Source organism: Pollicipes pollicipes, unplaced genomic scaffold, assembly GCF_011947565.3.
Source record: "Pollicipes pollicipes isolate AB1234 unplaced genomic scaffold, Ppol_2.1 Scaffold_4219;HRSCAF=4965_pilon_pilon_pilon, whole genome shotgun sequence".
Classification (NCBI taxonomy): domain Eukaryota; kingdom Metazoa; phylum Arthropoda; class Thecostraca; order Pollicipedomorpha; family Pollicipedidae; genus Pollicipes; species Pollicipes pollicipes.
The window spans coordinates 30,679,273-30,699,364 of record NW_023596448.1 but is presented as its reverse complement, the minus strand read 5'-3'; the positions used below and the strand labels follow the sequence as shown (position 1 = coordinate 30,699,364).

Below are 20,092 nucleotides of genomic sequence, written 5' to 3'. Positions count from 1 at the left end.
CATGTCGAGACATAAAGCCACTTTAACCGCGAACTTCACAATCGTTAAGCATCAACCTGCAAGACGACAAGGAAATGTCAGATCAGAGCTGCATCTCAAACCAGGTCGTCGTCGTCATTGGGGCTCTAGGACGCACCCAGCTGTTGAGGCTATATGGCGTCGCCCGCCTCTTACCCTGGCAGGAAGGACGGGTATCGCGGGGAATCGAGCCCCGTACCTCTGGTTTCCCACACGCACAGTGGTTAGTTAATACCGATGCGTTAATCATTACACTATTGCTCCCCCCCCCCCCCCCCCCCCCACATCAGACCAAAACACACGACCACATCAAGCTACCAACCACGCGACACTGATCAGAAACAGAGCCAGGTTCTGCGAGGGCATCTCGACCACCGCGGCACAAGTGTGGGCCCCGGGCACCACTCTGCTGTTTCTTCGCCGACACGAGCGTGCCGTCGGCCGCGCGGACCGTGCCGCCGCCGGCAGGGCCCCTCGGGCCTTAGTTAGGACGTGCGGCGCTGCCCGGCTGCCGGGACGGGTCTCAGCGACCGGCGCGGTCGGCGCCTTGTTAGCCAGGCTCCCGTCTCCTGACCCAGGAACGTCGGGAGTGGAGGGGGGCCCTGCTCGGTCGTGGACGGGCGTGAAGAGCGGAGAGGGGGTGGGGCAGCCAAACAGAGGGGAGGGGGTGCAGCTTGTGGGTAAAGGCTGTGATGACGGCGAGTCGAAACTGTACCGACAGTGAGTCGAGACTGTGCTGACGTTGAGTCGAAACCGTACCAACAGTGAGTTGCAACCGTGCCGACGGTGAGTCGAAACTCTGCTGACGGCGAGTAAGCCAACGCCGGTGATTGGCCTCTGGATCGGGGCAGATGGAACGCCGTCGCCGCACAGTCATCAGCGTCTCTTGTGAGGGCAGGCGGCGGGGACCCCTTACGGCTACGTCCCTGAGGCGCTGCAGCTGCACCCATGACTCGGGTGACAGCTGTCGGCACGCGTCTCCCCTGGACCAGGGCCGCGTTTGACTGCAGTCGTTTGCGAGTAAGCCGTCCCCTGTTCCCTCTGAACCTGTTGGACTGCAGCTGGTTACGAGTAAGCCATCCCTTGTCTCCTCTGAACCAGTTGGACTGCAGCTGGTTACGAGCAAGCCGTCCCCTGTCTCCTCCGAACCCGTTGGATTGCAGCTGGTTGCGAGCAAGCCGTCCCCTGTCCCTTCTGAGCCAGTTGGACTGCAGCTGGTTACGAGCAAGCCGTCCCCTGTCTCCTCTGAACCAGTTGGACTGCAGCTGGTTACGAGCAAGCCGTCCCCTGTCTCTTCGGAACCAGAGCGGCGCTGGACTGCAGCTGTTCAAGAGTCAGTCATCCCCTAAGTGGAGCGCTCAAGTAACCTCTAAAAGCGTGCTCAAAGTGGCCTGCTGAACAACGCGATAAAATATGCTAAAGGCGAAATCAGACGGAGAAGGGTTTGTGGCGCCGTCATCTCAGCTTTTTTGCTACGAAAAGATCGAGAGGCGGTGATAATTACTATGACATTGAATGCAGCCCGAGTCAGTGTCAGCAGAATAAAGCGCCGCACTTTGAGCGTGACCCGACGCTGGCTGGGACAATGTAAGATGCGTCTGCAGGTTCCAAAAAATATGTTAATTTCCCATCAGATCTGCGCCGCACCGATCGAGAACCTTCGTGAGCATTAGGTGAAAATCACGTTTAAATCACTGATTTTGTGTTTGTGATTTCAATGCGTTTGTTAAGAGTCTACAAGCAGGGCAGTCATGTGCTAGTGTCTGTTGGTAGCTCAAAAGTAGCACAGAACATATCGTCATGTACATTAAAGTGCTTGTTACCTAGAATGTGTCAGGGATGGATTTCGTTTGTATTCGTTGTAAGTATTTACAATGCAAACGTTTGTGCCTGAGAGTCTGTGTTTGTCTGAGAATTCTGCGTAGAATATTTTAGTAAAGTAGGTTCACATGCTGCAATATTGGTGCATTTTGTAGCACGTGCTACTTGTGTAGTACGTGTCTTTCTTTCTATTGTGTAAGGCTATATTGCATGTTGGAATACTGTACGCGTTTATTTGAAGGATCGTAAACGAAACTTGACTGGCAGTGCCGAGTCGCCGATAACCGGAAGTAAATTTGAAGACACCTCTTTCCTTAGATTCCAAGTATGCAAATGATCAGATGCAGAATGAAAAAGTAAACAAAAAAAAAACAACGGTGATGTTTTGATTGCGTCGCGTCTTCTGCTTTCGTTTCGGGCTTGCACGATGACTGGCCGTCAGCTGATGGACGCAGAATCACCTCCGCAGGCGGCGCGCCATAAAAAGAACCAACAGCTGATCGATCGGCATCAGCTGATCATGACGCGCCGTGGCAGCGTCACCGAAAGCTTTCAGGCGAATGACCTGCTTCACACTCGGCTTTAGTTGAGGCACGACCATCTTCTGCCCCCCGGCGGTATGCAAAAGCTTCTCACACGATACGGTACCGTTTTTGTTTTTAATCTTGACTTGGTTCATGAAAAGGCTGGAAGTATTCCAGGATGTAACCGCAATATACTGCACTAAACTGATCTGATCAAAGGCAGCAGTCCCGTTCCAACGCGTCATACCCGGAGATGATACCGCGAACGTACCAGTGTTCAGCGCAGGACAACCGCCTGAAGGCCGTGCTCCTCACCACCTGATGTGGCGTCGCAGTGGCTGACACTTGGCTCACTCCTGATGCACTGAGAGCTCCGTGTTCTCCAGTGCAGGAACACCGCAGCCCGTGGGAGGATCTGGCCGCCAGCGCACCGTCCCCAAATCACAGAGATGCCACGCAGATTGCGTTGATGCCTTTTTTACGGCCGCCCTGGAGTCACCCAGGCAACCGCGGCCAGGCAACGTGAAACATTATTAACGGCGGCGTTATCTGCCGGAGCAATGTGCATCGAGCCATTTATTAATAAATTCAGACACCGGGAGGCTTTTTGCACCGAGCTGATGACTCAGTGGATGAATAACTTTATGGTGATGGATGAACGCACTAATTAGCTTCCTGATGCGGAGTCGATCCAAATTGATATGCTTCTAGGCCCTCTAAAGCGACCATGCGCCTCTCCCACCAGTGGCGTAGCAAGGATGTCATACAGGAGGAGATGAAAGGGCGTCATGATGATGCTTGCACTCCAGGGGGCCCTTTCCACGCTTAGAAGCACAGCGATTGCATTTGGAGGCCTTTGTAAACTCGGGGTTCTATTTCGATGCTGTAGGGCCCGTTTTGTGAGCTTTAGAAACCTTACGGGAGTCTTAAACATCCAAAAGGCACCGAAGACCTTTGCCAACGGGGGTTCAGCCACCTTCAGGTGCATGACCCCAAAGTCTCTCCTTGCTCCACCTCCGTCTTGCGACACGCGTCGCCGCCCTTGTCCAGTTAGTCAGCTATGGAAGCAGCAAGTGGTCCGGGAAGTTGCACGCTTGCCTTCCATGCCATCTTCGTGCTGTCTGAAGTTATAACCCGCACACGTCATTTACTAATACGAACTATTCGACAAGAAGCGTCATCGTTAAACATGTGGCCATTGTTTGAGATTGGAAAGCTGTCTTGATTGTTACCAGCTAAAACATGTCCTTTGTAATGAAGACAAATAGCTATCACGCACCGGACTTCATCACACTTCGGCCCAACTAGCTCTGCTCCCTTTCCCAGCCTCGCACAGCCTTAGACATACCTTTCTGAAAGCCAACCGCTACTTACCCAAAGCCACGCAATTAGCACGATCGGAGAACGAACGGACGTCATCAGTCTCCCCAATACTCTGCCATAAATCACCTCACAGTCTTTTCCCAGTCTCAGCGACACCGCACCTGCTGAAGCCTGCCACAAACGCGGGTAGTGCGGCACAAGCTTGCATGCCGCAGCGTGCTGTCTGCTGTGAAGCGTCCCTGTCCCTGTCCGGTGAGGCGCTCCCGTCGGGACTCTCCCGCCACACAGCCGATGCTGAGCGCTGATGTTTGCTCCCCCAGCTGGCTCCACCGACGTCAGAACTCCGTGTGGCTAAAAGCGTGGCGCTGATGGATGGATGGGACCGTCGTCACGGTGCTCCGCGCGCCAGAGAAATCGAGACGACACGGGCCGCCCGCGACATGCCAGACGAATGATGACCTCCGCACGGACCGATGAGGACCTCAGCAGGGGCCGCACACCGGACCGATGGAGGCCTCAGCGGCCGCACACCAGACCGGTGGAGACCTCACCAGCGGCCGCGCACCGGACCGATGGAGACCTCAGCAGCGGCCGCACACCAGACCGGTGGAGGCCTCAGCAGGGGCCGCACACCAGACCGGTGGAGACCTCAGCAGGGGCCGCACACCGGACCGATGAGGACCTCAGCAGCGGCCGCAAACCGGACCGGTGGGGGCCTCAGCACGGGCCAGAAACTGGACCGGTGGAGACCTCAGCAGGGGTCGCACACCAGACCGGTGGGGGCCTCAGCACGGGCCAGAAACCGAACCGGTGGAGATCTTAGCAGAGGCTACACACCGGACCGGACCGATGGAGACCTCAGCAGGGGCCGCACACCGGACCGATGGAGGCCTCAGCGGCCGCACACCAGACCGATGGAGACCTCAGCAGCGGCCGCACACCAGACTGATGGAAACCTCAGCAGCGGCCGCACACCAGACCGGTGGAGACCTCAGCAGGGGCCGCACACCAGACCGGTGGAGGTCTCAGCAGCGGCTGCACACCAGACCGGTGGAGACCTCAGCAGGGGTCGCACACCAGACTGATGGAGGCCTCAGCGGCGGCCGCACACCAGGCCAGGTGGAGACCTCAGCAGGGGCCGCACACCGGACCGGTGGAGGCCTCAGCAGGGGCCGCACACCAGACCGATGGAGGCCTCAGCAGGGGCCGCACACCGGACCGGTGGAGACCTCAGCAGCGGCCGCGCACCGGACCGATGGAGACCTCAGCAGCGGCCGCACACCAGACCGGTGGAGGCCTCAGCAGGGGCCGCACACCAGACCGGTGGAGGCCTCAGCAGGGGCCGCACACCAGACCGGTGGAGACCTCAGCAGCGGCCGCACACCGGACCGATGAGGACCTCAGCAGCGGCCGCAAACCGGACCGGTGGGGGCCTCAGCACGGGCCAGAAACTGGACTGGTGGAGACCTCAGCAGGGGTCGCACACCAGACCGGTGGGGGCCTCAGCACGGGCCAGAAACCGGACCGGTGGAGACCTCGGCAGAGGCCACACATCGGACCGGACCGATGGAGGCCTCAGCAGGGGCCGCACGCCAGACTGATGGAGACCTCAGCGGGGGCCGCACACCGGACCGACGGAGACCTCAGCAGCGGCCGCACACCGGACCGGTGGGGACCTCAGCACCGGCCAGAAACCGGACCGGTGGAGACCTTGGCAGGGGCCGCATACCGGACCGATAGGGACCTCAGCACGGGCCAGAAACCGGATCCGATAGAGACCTTCAGCAGGGGTCGCACACCGGACCGGTGGGACCTCAGCAGGGGTCGCACAGTGTACCGATGGAGACCTTAGCAGGGGCCACACACCCAGGCCACTCACCGTCTCCCACAGCTCAGGTCATCTCAGGTCACTCACCGGCTCCCAGACGTTGCCCTGGCCGACCTCTGAGCGCAGGTTGCGAATGGTGAGCTCCACTGACGTCCGGCCGCCGGTGGCGTCGAACTGCAGGTCCGGCTGGGTTCGCATGCCCTCCGGCACGCTCACGTTCCGCAGGTATCTGACGACTGAACAGGGCCCTCGTCGTAAGGGCAGGGCCACGCAGGGCGGATTCAAAGGGGCAGTGCATGGTTCCGCCAGAGTATTAAGAAAACATCCAAATGTCGACTATTTGTGCATGATTTTGATGCCACTGGCAGCTGGCTTGGACCTGAGACCCTAAACGGACATCGGTCCCTTCCAAGATACGATGCAGCAACCGTCCCTGTCAGCGACCGGAACTCGCGGCATCGCACGGCGTCACCGGAATAGGGGCGTCCTTGCTGGATGCCATGTCAGACACTAAGCTAACCCGAGTCCATGTGAACCCAGGTGAGTCGCAGCCACTGACAGGGAACCAGAAGATCTTACACCACTGCGTCAAAAACGGCGCGAAGCCTGCAGGTGGGACGTTGCTAAAGCATGCACCAACTGTTCGGCCGACGGGTGCACTCAGTCACTGAGAGTCAGCGCTGCGAGAGTCACTGAGAGTCACTGAGAGTCAGCGCTGCGAGAGTCACTGAGAGTCACTGAGAGTCAGCGCTGCTTCTTTCCTGGCTGATGACAATGCGTCAGGCTGAGCAGGCTGAGCACGCGCCCGTCGAGTGAGCGCCTGGCTCTGACGCCCGCTCTGAGCAGGCTAAGCAGGTTGCCGGGCTGACGCCTGCCGGGTGCCTGGCTCTAACACAGGCTCTGGGAAGGCTGGGCAGGCTGAGCAGACTGACGTCTGTCGAGCGTCTGGCTCTGATGCCAGCTCTGAGCAGGCTCAGCAGGCTGCCGTGCTGAAACCTTCCGAACGCCTGGCTCTGACGCCCGCTCTGAGCAGGCTGAGCAGGCCGAGCAGGCTAACGCCTGCTGATGGCTCTGACGCCGGCTCTGAGCATGCTGGCCGCCTCCTCCGGCCGCGCGGAGTGTGGCACCAGAGCAGCCCCGTCCCCCTCCGGTCCTCTAATCGACCATCGAGTTCTACTCCCCTCCACTGCCCGCCCTGGGCCAGGCAGTACCAGCGCCCGCTGGCGGCGTCCTCTCGGGGTGGCCTCGCCCGTCTACGCGCGGGGACGGTAGTCACCCGCCGCGGCCCGTCTGGACAGAGAGGTCCGAAGGCGGTCTGCTCGTGCTGCTCGTGAGCCCCGGGCGCGCCGACCTTCTGGACCTGCGCCTGACGGGATGGTTAATAGGCTCCCGGGTTGGAATAGTTCGGTTTGCTTCTTGTTGAAGTTTGGCATGCGACGGAGATTACCTGGACTTGACCGTAGTGTTATGCTGAGGATTAGCACAAGATCACCATAGTTAGACACGACATAGATAATCAGGAACATCAACCATACTGTAATGTGGTGTTGCAGCTCATATTAGTTTGCGAAGGCTCACGATAAAGCAGAGTGCGTCCAAGTCCCTATATACTCGGTGAAACTTGATGTTTGCGTACCGCGCCTCGCTAATGCCCTTACAGGAGGCCACGGACCGTGATGGAGCCTTGCATACATATGAAGCACGGAGAGCTGCTTGGCAGGGCGGCTGTCGGATCCTGCGCTCTATATTCCGTGCCAACACAGCACACAAAGTAGGTAAGAGGACGATACGTGCCGAGCGTCGTATCCATCTGATAGCTTTTCCAAGGGGGGGGGGGGGAGGAGGGGGCGCCGGTGCCTTGGCGACGGTGACTGGGGACGGAACAATCGTAAATCACGTTTTTCCGTGTAACGCCACGCCCGTGATGGTAGTTGAAAAGCGCGTTCCCTCCCCTTTCCAGCGGCGCCAACAGTAAGATACAGAAGCAGAGGAGGTAGAATCGCACGCAGTTTCTCTGCAGACCCGCCGGTCCACAGAAGAATGCCGCGTCCGTCGCCTTGAAGAACAGTCAACTGCGCGTCGCTGTGACAAATCCGACGAAGTTGAGTTTTGTCCTGATTGAGGCATTACCGCTAATCCGCGGCACAGTGTTGTGCAGAACTTGTATCCATTATATCGTAATCACAGTATCGTATTGAAATGGCGCAACGAAAAAAAAATGATACCTCATGAACCGAACTAAGTAAGACATGTTTTGCTTCTTCGGGATGGTGGATCAGTGCAGGAGCCATCTAAGCGACATCGTCTTCAGTTCCATCTTGCATCGCAAAAAAATTAAACTACCGATCTGCCTTCCGAGCAGATGGCGAGATTTAAAATCCTGGGGTGAAGAAGTGCTTAATTCTAGCTGCGCTGCATCTCATGAACAGGGTCTCATTCCAGCACCACATATTCTGACACACAAACAGGGATGAGTTTGACTATTTGACCGGAATGAATCTGCTTAGGTTGACTCACGACCTTTGTAGAGAGCTCGGGCGTGAGAGCAAGTTCGTAGTATATTCAATTTCTTTGCACATGACCGCATACTGGCCTGCATACTGCATATCATTTCTGACCTTTCATGTGATTCATTTGATACATCAACCTGCTGCAACAAATTTAATCTCTCTGCCGAAGCAATCCATACTCCGGAATACTAGCTCCCGCCCCTCTGCATGGGATCCGGGTTGCCACGCGGCAGATCAATGTTTACTTTCCCAAGTTCGTTTCCCGAACTTCATCCCCACATCCAACAAGATTGCTCGTCGCCTGCCCCGCCTCAAACTGCTACCGGTCCATGATGAGCTCGCCCACTAGACCAGAAACTGTCAGCCCCATGCGAAGCTCGTCGGCGGCCGCTCGTGACGACCCCGGCCCAGGCTCGCCACCGCGGCGGCGCCCCGAACCTGACCCGACCCGGCCGAGGTCAAGGCCGGTGCCCCGGCAGGCCGGTGCGGCCGACCGGGGCACCTCCGTCGGGGCACGTGACAGCTGCACCGGTCAGCCCGCGTCGGTCGCCGTGTCGGTATTGGATGACCGGCGCGTTGCCTCAGAGAGCACGGCCGGCGGTCCGGCAGTCTTCGGTCGCTGCGGGGTGACCTACTCGAGGGCTGTGCTCAAGGGAACGAGGACATCCCGTCCCATCCCATCGGTGACGAGGACACCCCGCCGGCGAGCGGCCATATTGAAAAGAAAGCAGGTGTGCTGGCGTAGCACAGCATGACGGGATACATCAAATCTAGTTCAGGGGCTTCGCTGCATGTGACAGCTGGGGATATCGAGATGTCCCGAGACGCCTTTTCCGAGTAACGCCGTTGTGTTCGCGTGACGCCCAAGTGAGCAAAAGGTGGGGGACGCGTTCCTCCGTCCTGTTCCCCCTCGCCCGCGGAGCAGCGCATAATTTTGTCTCCTAGATTTAGCCAGCAAGCCCTCCGGTACGGTACACATAGTTGTGAACAAATACTCAAACATCCCTACTATCTGCAGTTCAAGCTGCCGCACATAGCAGCGGCAGCTGCAGTAAAATCCTGCAGCAAAAGTCACTTCGCCGTGAAACAAGCTCAATGAGTCTTCTGAACCCGATTCAGTACAAAAGCTGGCCAAATATCAACGCATTGTCTAAACATGATGTAAGCCACTGATCTCATTTGACACTGGGGGATAGATAACAGGGTGACCGGTCTTTTCGCGGAAATATTGTGTATGTACAATGTGATAGTGCTAAGCAAAGGATGTACAACGTGAATCAGACGTGATGTTAGGTATAGATGCTGTTTTCCGGCACACCAGCTGGTTCCAAAAAACCTGTCATTCGTGTTGAGTTACAGCACAAAGTTATCTTGTACACGTGACACGCGATTTGATTCTCAACAGACTCTATTTTCACGACTGCGATTATGTGCCCCACACGGTCTTACATGGTCTCAAGGGACTATATGATTCCTTTGTGCTGAAAAGGAAACACAGACATTGGTATGACCCAGCGAAATAAGGAAACATTCTGGATTCTAAGCCAGGCACTGAGGGCTTTGCTAACCCGTTCTTAAATGCCAGGCTTATGAACTTTTCGACGTCATTCATAGTTGATCTTTGAAACGCCTGCATTCAATCGTCCATGCAGAACCCGGATTCGCATTGATTGTAGGAGGACACTGTTTTGGAAAATGTGAATGAAGCGAATCAAATCGTGGACATCATGTATCCACGACACAATCACGTACCTTCTCTATATATATTGAGCTTCAAAACTCTGCGACGGGGCAGCGGCACACGGACCTACATTCGAGTCGTATCCATTCATGAGAGGTGGTGGGATGTGTGAAGTTCTAACTCTGTCGCTTTCGGCATGCTAAACATGACCCAACTGTCTGGTTCTGCAGGCGCGACGTAACTTCGCCGCTGGTGGAATTAACTAAAAGCCAGATGGTGTTGGCCGTCTGCAAAATTCGCAGAATGCCCGCCTGGTCAGCGGACTCCATCCTGTCGCTTACACGATTATCTCCGGTGGGTTTGTCACATCAGACAATGGATGCTCTTGGCTGGCCCGAGTTTTGGCAGGCCTGCCAAGATACCCATATGCCTGGCGAATGATTCGACGACGGAGAATGGATGGCGCAGCTTTGTCGCTAAGGCGTTAGCCCGACCCCGCGTGCTGATTGGTGGATTCGGGCATGGCAACGGTTTGGTATGCTGTCGCCACATCCCCCCCCCCCCCCCCTTCGTCTCCCAAAGGGCATGTCAGACTGGGCGCCAGATATCCACAAAAATCGACTGCCAGGAGTAAGCCAGTACCTCACTGTCTTTGGCAGTAGCATTGCTACGTGATATGGAACATGACAAATGTGCTGTGCTCGGTATCTTGTGTAAACGCTTTTTCACTGCCTGGGAGGCTCAAGCTTTACCGCGCGACAGTCAGGCCAGAGGACACGTCGCCCGTCAGCTGGTCGCGGGGGACAGAGACGGGGGAAGCGTGGGTCTCCGCGACTCTGTCTGTCGGCTTCGGTAACCGAGGAAGAGGACGGGAGGAGACAGAGGAGCCGGAGACAGAACAGCGAGCACCGGCCGCTCGCGCCTGCACACGCGCCCTCCGCCGGCGCTCAGATGTCTCTGACACCTTATTGGACATACGCGGCTGATGAAATGTCAATAAAAGCGCACTCACTTCGCCCGTCATTTTGACAGCCGTGTCACTATCTGCTGATGACGTGGATATTCCGTCAGAAGGCGGTACTTCCTGCAGCAGCGTTCAACACTTCAGTTATCCACGAATCCGTGTGGGAAATGGCACCGGAAATGGGAAATGGACGCTCGGGGCACCCGGGCGCAAAAAGTTTCCGAGCTGAACGAAACTCCTGGCGGTCCCAAGGCGGAATGCTAGTAGCTTTGAGACGGCATGGCTAACTTATTCCAACACGGGGGGAGGCACAACAGTGCCGGGGAACGATGAGCATCGGTTGACGGCAGTGGCGTGTTTAAGATTGGGCACAAGGTACGCGAGAACCTTTTTGGAGCCTTTTTAGTCTTTTCACTCCAATCAATATCGCTGTGACGAAACACCGACAACTAGAAAATGCAGGTGCACACGTTATGCACATTATGTAGAATGAAGAGGTAAGATATTTTACGTCATGCGAGCTAGGTCTAGGCCTGAAGCGCGCCAATCTGCCTTTTTTGGTGACATATTAAGCTGTGCCTCGCGAAATTCCCAACCCCCATTGTGAGATTCTACATATGTACTTGGTTGATCCATTTTCACGCACACTTAGTGCACTTGCTTTCCACTTCAGACAGAATGAAGTGAGAAACGTTCTGATAGGCTCCGTGCCTTTGGTCGACCCGTGTCGGTGGCCATAACCGCACACTGTCCGGGCCGCGCCGGGGGCAGAGGTCAGCCGCGCAGGTCACGCCAGTCGCGTCTGGTCCGGCTGAGAGGTCAGGAGGGCAGAGGTCGGCGCACCGGGCCGATCTCACCGCCCGCGGCGAGCAGCTCCCCGACCGGCACGTGCCGCACTGTTATCGTGACGTCACGAGCGCGGCAGCCTTTGAGGAGGACTTCCGGGCCGGTAACAACGTCCGGGCGCGGCGGCGGGGGGCTCCAATCTGAGGTTACATGAGCGACGCCAGGACCTCAGATCGGGGTACGACAGCACGAGGCAGACCTGGCAGTCAGCGCTATGCTTTCAGTTGGAAGAGTGCCGGCGGTAACACAAGCGCAAGCGATGTCGCTGACCCGTCGGCCCAGGTTCGGTCGTACCATGATGGGGCGTAGCCCTGGCCTGATAGGGGCTAGAACGCGTCTGTTACTTGTGTCTTACATATGCATTTTAATGTGTATAACCTAGGCTTGTATTTGGTTTGACTCTGGGTCATGGTCGACTCCAGGCTTGGCCAAGTTGGTGGAGTCAGAGCCACAGCTGAGTCAGCTGCCACACCGGAGTCAGGGTTGAATGCAATTACAAGCTGTATTTATGTTCAGCGCAGCATTTTTACTGCACCATTACAGGAGTCTGCACCCATCGTTATGCAACACTAGCAATGGTTGAGCATTTTGAGACATTTTTCCCCCTTCTTTTCTTTCCGATCTACTCATACACTGCTTTATGAATGAATGAGGGTTGTTCAACAGGTTGTAACAATGAGCTGCTATACTTTGCTTTGTTCCATATTTGCTGAGCAACAAGCTTCGTTAAGATGCGTGACTGAGACCGGTGATTGCGCTGGCACGTTGAGCTGCCCAAAAACAACACACAGGCGCATCCGCCACACCTGCTGATAGCGATTACGCGATTATGCTAATTGGTTACTGATGTCCTGACTGCTTTAGCTTAAACGCTGAACGAATGAAAAGTGATTTGAGCAAACATTGCATCAAAGTAGGCGGACGGAGTTCCGCCCGTGACAGTCCTTCCTGTAGCAGTCAGGCCGAGTCAGAGTCGGAATCAGTCTGCAAACAGTAAGTGAGAGTCGATTCACCAAGCTCGGCTGAAGACGAGCACAAGTCTGATATAGGGCTAAGGTTCGTTGGCTCATGATTTTCTTAAAGTGGGTTGGGGGTTCAGCCCCATCGTTGAGAAAAGAGTAGCTGGCCCCATGGAGAAACACGTTTTTTTGGCGTCTTTCGAGGTTACGCTTAGTCGCTTTTTTCTGCTAAGTCCCGCCATTTTTCACGAAGTTTAAGTACTGCTAAGCCCCGCCATTTTGCACGAAGTCTAGTACTGCTAAGCCCCCGCCTGCACCTTTTTACAAGTTAAGTACACGAAACTTTTTACTGCTAAGCCCCACCATTTTTTACGACTTTATTTTGACATGTAATCACTCCTGTTTCTGTACCTCTGTACCATCGAAACAGCCAAGTTATCCGATGTTTTGAGGCAAGTAAATGGAATGACTTGATATAATGGCGCAGAACCAGGTTTGTTTCGTCACCGAGAAATGGTCATCAAAGCCCAAAACCTTTGTAACTCTTAAAAATCGGCGAAATCTAAGCTGCGCAACATTTTTGGTGTATGGACATAAAGAGCACACGAAGGCACACTATTTCAGGCACACTGCATCTTTTTACCCTGACTCAAGTACCGGGAAACAGCATGTTTAAAAACGGCACAGACCAAAGCTTGCAATGCTTTTTTACACGCAGTGGAACGTTCTGCCATGTTGTCTGCCGCTCGCAGCCACCAGGCTTTCTCCTCTGCTGACACCATAAAGTCGTATTCCTTCCCGATGTCAGCCTGTGTTTTGAGAACCCAGACCAACCGCACGTAGCTGCCTGCCGTGCAGTAACAGCGAACAGGTGGGTCTCAACTGCCAGCAGCTGCTGAGACAGCTGACGACGTGGCACACATTCCATCGCGCTGTCATTGCTCATCACTTGTGGAAAATGTCTTCGGGCAGAGAAGTGGTACCGGAGACAAAACGAGAGAGCAGGCCCAGCTCCTTGGAAACAGCCGGGAAAAATGGAGCAGACAAACGGCGGTGCGACCCAGCGGGGCCACAATGGGCTTGATCGACAATGTAGATGACGCATGCCCGCCCCTGTCGATTTCATCAACGATTCAGTCTTTTGTTAGTCTAATGCGGTCGGTTCCATGCCTCGCTGAATAGGCAGTGTGGGACACGGCACTTCTCTGACGAAGGACTCGACTGATAGAAAACTTTTAGGTGCTGGTGTGCATGCTCTTGTTTGTTTTGTTATTATAGGAGAAGAAAATTGTCAGAAAAAATGACAAAGAAGACTTGGGGAACATTTAGTGTTGCTTGTAGCTATCAAGCGCAAACCACAGTTAAATTTAGTTATCTAACCAAGCAAAATAGGCTGTTTCAAGTAATGCGTCTTGTCCCAACATGAATGAAGGATGGAACAATGATGGCGACATAAGCCAGTCCAGTCAACGACCTACGCTGTATTTGAGTTTATCTCTATAGCATAATTATATTAAGTTTTTATTGCCAAGAGCGTTGCAGCGTCTTCCACCGGCCATAGCGATGCAAACTGAAAAGCACCCGGTGGTAAGCTTCGATCCATAAACCACAGATGAGGAGTCAGGAAATCTTGTGTAATTATATGTCTTACAGCATAGGCTCTATCTGGGCAGAAACATAATCTGTGGTGTCACGGTGCCCCAAACACAGCACAAAGTACAAACTTAGTCACGTTTTCTCTAGAACTGATAACTTGTTGCAAAAGTGGAATTCTGAAGACAAAGACCATCCTTTCCTGCGTCTGACAATGTATATCGGGCTGGAATAGTTTTCTCCTCTCTTCTGTTCTCTGTTTTGCTTCCAGGAAGTTTATTGCGCGGTTAGGACCCCCAGGGAAACATGGGGGTCATCCAGAAGGGCAGATTAATACCCAGCAGACCCATAAATGAACGGGAGCCATCAGACCCTTGGGTCTGATACCATTCAAAACCTCGGAAACCTGGTAGTAAGTAGAATTGACAGCATTCTTTCCGTAGTTCCGTGGAAATTAGATCAATCACAGGTTATCCAGGAACACGCGTGAAGCGCTGTCCAAGGTAAAGTCATGCACCCAGTAAGCAGTGCCTTGCAAGATGCGGGAGAAGGGGTCGCGACAGTGGAGCGGAAGCTGGCAAGATGCAGAAGCAATGAATGTTGTAAGAATTGTGGAAAGTTATTTCATTTTTACACGTAGCACAACCGCGAATTTGCTGTGGAGCATTCAAAACCAAGGTGTGTATAGTTTACACCGATCTTCTGGCGATGGCCATGGTCAGGCGATGGCCATGGCCATGGTCAGCGATGGCCATGGCCATGGCCACGTGCTGGCCCGCACGCCTAAGCCACAATTCATTCGAATAGGGATGCGACCTGACACGGATGAGACAGATGTATTTAGGAGTTGTCCAGTCTTTTTTATGCCATCAACCCCCAACAGCATGCGGAGAAGCTGGTGGCCTGCCCGAGCGAGCCTCGGTCGCCGGTGGTGATCAGTGGCACGTGTCCAGCGACGCTCCCCGAACTACCATATGTGTCCGGTGGCGCTCCCTGAGCTACCGCGTGTGTCCGGTGGCGCTCCCTGAGCCACCGCACATACCCAGTCACGCCCCTGAGCTACCGCGTGTGTCCGGTGACGCTCCCTGAGCTACCGCGTGTGTCCGGCGACGCTCCCTGAGCTGAGTGTTGCCCTCAAACTGATGCCAGACTCGGGTGCGGTGGAATGCGGCGGCGTATCCTCGCTGCTGATTAGGTGGCGCTTTGAAGCTGTGGGGCCACATGCGCTGCGTGTCGTAAACATGCCAATTATATCCGACACCGGCCCTGCATAATGGAAGCAGGCATTCATCGCACAAATCTATAATTCGAGCGGCAAATTGCGACCTTGTAATTTATGCCCGCTAAGCGTTTCGGGAAAGGAGCTCGCCGAAAAAGTAGTCAAGCTGTTTACACTTTTGCCGTTAAGCATCTCATCTCGAATAAAGCACGGGTACCACTCAGGGCACTCGACGGAGGACGCCGTGGTCGATGTGGTTATCGTCGTCTCGGGCAACCGTGACAGCTCCGCGTAGCGAGTGACGCCGTGTGACGTGTGTGACACTGCGTAACGTGTGTGATACCGTGTGACGTGTGTGACGCCTCGTGACGCCTGTGGCGCCGCGTGACGTGTGTGACGCTGTGTGACGTGTGTGACACTGCGTAACGTGTGTGACGCCGCGTGACGTGTGTGACGCTATGTGACCTCGTCCACAGCGTTCGATTGCGTCGGCCACGACGCCCTGCCGACGGAGCCTCCGTGGTGTTGAGCGGGCCCCTGAGGCCACCGACAGCTGGATGATGAACTGGTCCGCTGCGACGCACGGTTCCGTTGCGGCGCTCCACGCGGGCGGGGATTCCCCAATGTCGCGGCCTCCCTCAGGCAGCGAAGACGCCGTGCGTCTTCTGTCGACGTCTGTGCGTGGCCATTGTCTGCAGGGGTCACGGCCTTCGGACCGCTGCAGCTGCGTCAGGTTCAGCCGAGCCTGACCTCCGGACACGGTCCGCCTGCGCCGAGCCCAGGCCTGCGTGGCGTGGTGGAGGGTCGTCGTCCCGCACTCCTGCACGGCGCTGCTGTCGACGTCCGGCGCGCCGTCCTCGTCGGTACCAGGAGTCCCTCTGAGCAGGCGACCCGAGCGCCGCCACACACGGCTTGACCTTGGCTCCGGTCAGCCAAGCAGCACATCCAGCGGCTTTAGGAGCTCACCCCGGCGGCGATTCTCTCCGAAATACGGCAAAGTACCGGTGGTGCGACCGTGGCCATTCTCTTAAATGCGAATAACAAATGCCAAACAACGATGCAAAATACAAGATAAAACGAGTGACAGGTGCCATTGTCAGTCGCTTAAGCAAATGAATCACCGGATATCCCTTATCTGGTGAGGCATAATTAAGTCCGGTAAGACTACCTGAACTTACTTTGAAGCTAACGTAAACAAGAACGGAACGGAAGGCTGGCGCCGAATTCCGGCGCCCAGCAGTCGGCTAATTACCCTTTCAGCATCACAGCACGCGCACGTTATTTTCGTATTTTACGTGGGAGCTGTGCACCCGGGAGTTCTAGTAATTGGCCCGTCCCAAGAGAAGGGCATAGTGGGTAGTTTCGAGAGCCGAGGCGGCACGTCACGTTTCCTACCCCCTCCCCATCCCCCCCCCCGTCCGTTAACTATCTCTGACAGGGCAGATTGCCGCTTCACTGCACCGATAAGTCCCCAAAGACTGTTTGAATATAAAATGTCTCCTAAACGGTCACAAAACATCGCAGGCGCAGCTCGCTCCATAACATCAAAATTGCCGTCACAACAAAGCTCACAAAGCACCTACGAGTTCCCAAAACGCCTCCAAAACAAGTGAACCTGTCCTCATACTGGTACGCGCGATACAGCGAACTGCACGGCCTCAGGCGGCACTGGTGCGATCATGTTATTCGCCAACCATTGAACAAACGACAAACAGCTTGGGCAGCCTGACCGTTCCTGTGACCGAGCTGATAAGGCGGTCCATTGTGTGCACTAAGCCAGCGCGGAGTCGCTAAGTCCCTGCCAAGCTAGCTGTGTAGGCCGACCAATACGGAGGCGTCGATTGGCAACTGTCTGGAAGTGAGAGACTGCACGGCTTTGTCTGCTTGTCTGAACGTGTTGTTATGTTCGAGCACACCTCGAATGCCAGAATCGCTTCACTATCCACCCGGCCGAAGGATTAGAGACCAAATGAAGCGTGGAAATGAAGACGTCCATATTATTCGGTACGCTTAGGCTTATCCCTAAGTGTAGGTGGCATGCAGTTGAGCTCAAATGTATTCGTACAGTCCATTCTCATTATTTTGGCTGTACGTTTAAACTAAGCTTGGCTTATACGTGACGCTTGTAACGTTTGTTCGACCGTTCCATGCGTTTTTAAGCTTGCCCATACGTTTTAAACGCGACACTTTAAGGGTGATATCAAACAAATTAAGGAGTGAAAACAGCTGTTCATCACCGCCAAAGCTAACCACAGTTGACCGACTTACCCAGACATTCATTGTCCCCCAGGTAAACCAAGAATGCTTTTGAAGCTGTTACCTGGCCTGGGGTTAGGAGTTAGCGCCGTGGGCCCGTCTCACAATAAGTGTCAGGCGCTTGGGTGGTAGCAGTATCACCGGGTTCGATTCCCATTTAAGGCGTCGCATTTTTTATGGAAGATCTACAACGAGAGAAGGTGGGCGGACACTTGTTTATGATGACCACTCAATAACCCAATATGTCACGTTCAAAATTATCGGGGCTTTTCTACGAACACTCGGAGCTATCTTCTTAAAATTTGTTCCGATATACGCGATATACGCTTTCAGCCGGCAATGGCCATTTCAAGGCCACGGGACGCAGGAGATCAGCAGAATGAATGCATTTGGGAGCCCCGCACTGCCGATATTTGCCCTGCAAAGGGACTCCTCCCGTTCAGGGTTTGAGCCAGAGCTGGGGCAAGGCTCCTGGCAGGGGGCACTTCAGCGCGTTCTTGGTGACACATGCAGCTCACCCCAGAGAGACCTGCGGGGCTCAAGATGAAGTGCCACCGAAGAAAAAAGGCCGGTGTTTTTCACACCGCTGTCCCGACCACTTCGGTGGAGACATTGGTGTCTGCACCGAACCACCTGTGCTTGGCAAGACCCCTGATCGCAGCGGCGCTCAAGCGAATCATCCACGTGCTTATATCTCCTTCAAAGAAGCTCAGACCGTCCTGAGCCCCGCGTGCCAGCTCCACCTCTGGCCGTCGCCGAAGCATTAGCCTCCCAGTGGAATGCTAATGTTGTTCGGCGCCGATTCGCGAGGCCGCTGCTCTCGTTCGGCCGGAGCAGGCGGACGACCCGAACCGGTAACGACGTCTTGTTTTTCAGGCCCCGCCACGGTGCCGACGAGCGATATTAGTCCGGGTGGGAGGGGGAGAGCAGGAGGGCGGCACGCAGGGAGGGGAGGGGAGGGGAGGCGTGCGTGAGGGAGGGGTGCGGGAAGAGGCGCCCAGCAAGCGCCGGCGCTGCAATAACGCCGCTTCCGATAGCACTTGAGCGCGTGACCGGCGCCGCACCGTCCCGGCGACCGGCAGCATGCTGTAGCAGCCGGGCCCCGAGCCTGTTGTGCAAACGGCTCGATCCTCGACGGCCCCTGGAGGGCGCCACCGGCGGGCCGCGCCCTCCGCGAGACCGCCGGCCGGTGGAGGACGGCCCCGGGCCGGCGCGGCACGTGGGCCGGGGGAGGGGGGGGGGGGGGTGGACGCACGGGCGCGAGGAGGGCGTAGCGGGGGAGGACACGGTGCGGGGCGGGAGGAGGATTGAACTCGCACAGCCAGACAGGATAGAAGAACGCTTGCGGACGGGGAGAGAGGAGGCGACTGACGCACGTGGCTCGGAGCGGACGGAGGAGCGGATCACGCCGCGGGACAAACGGGCTCCGATGCCCCGGAGAGGCGGAGTGACGGACGCCTGACGCACGCGGGGAGATTGATTTATCGTCCTACGTGGGCAGCGTTAGTAATTAGTGGGTCGAGTGACCGATCCCACGGGACTAAATCCCGGCCGCATGCGTGTCGCCTGCCGCTACACGTCTGGGTGAAGCAGCCTCGCTTAGCCAGTGGTCGCTGGGAGTTCACAACTCTGAGGAATCCGGACAGCTGGCTTCGTTCCGAGAGTGTGCGACTCTGGAGAAGCCGGACAGCCGGCCCCATTTCGAGAGTGTACTACTCTGGAGAAGCCAGACAGCTGGCCCCGTTTCGATAGGGCGCGACTCCGGAGAAGCCGGACAGCGGACAGCTGGAGCCGTTCCACAGAGGGCCGCTCTGTGTGCGCCCCACGCGCCTCCACTCCCGTCGGACGCGCGGGCACAAAGCAGTACGCACTCCCAGGCGCAAGAGGCCCGGGCCGAGGTCAATCAATGCAGGTGGGTAACACGACCCGCGAGGACACGATGGATTGCGGAAAGCAGAGGAGTCCGGACCGTCACCCACTGTGTGTGTGTGTGTGTGTGTGTGTGTGTGTGTGTGTGCGTGCGTGCGTGCGTGCGTGCGTGCGTGCGTGCGTGCGTGCGTGCGTGCGTGCGTGCGTGCGTGCGTGCGTGTGTCGTGCGTGTCGTGCGTGCGTGCGGGTGCTACACCCAGTGGCCAGTGCCATAGATGACCTAAACCTCGCGGCGCACAGGGACAGGTCCCCTCTGATTGAAGCGAACACTAAAACGAAGCACAGAAACAGGTCCATCACGACTTACTAACCCTAGTTTACAATGCTTGTGTTTGAAATCGGGAACGTGTGGATGGGATCACGCATGGTTCATTTGCTCGTGCGGCATTCAGGCAATTTTCCAACGAAAGTTTCCAACAGCAGTTAACGGGCTATTTGTGATGAGCACCTGAACTTTGGTGATTATCTCACCATATTTCACAAAACTACCCTCAAATTTTGAACACCCTCATGATTTAAAAGACAGCCCAGCGAGAAGTATAGCAGGACAGGCGGAACGCAAGCACGAATTTTTCAAAAGGCAAAGTGGAATCGGAATATGCCGAACATAAGGCCGAAGTC

General features: G+C 55.8%; 1 protein-coding gene across 6 annotated transcripts in view; it reads right to left on the bottom strand.

Moving 5' to 3' along the window:
- Positions 1-20,092, bottom strand: part of Nmdar2 (glutamate ionotropic receptor NMDA type subunit 2) — a 131,735-nt gene that overhangs the window by 31,304 nt on the left and 80,339 nt on the right. For all 6 annotated transcript variants that reach the window (XM_037218163.1, XM_037218166.1, XM_037218165.1 and 3 more), the window contains one exon: positions 5,602-5,743. In XM_037218163.1, the coding sequence (XP_037074058.1) occupies positions 5,602-5,743 (142 nt within the window). The remainder of the gene's footprint in view (positions 1-5,601; positions 5,744-20,092) is intronic.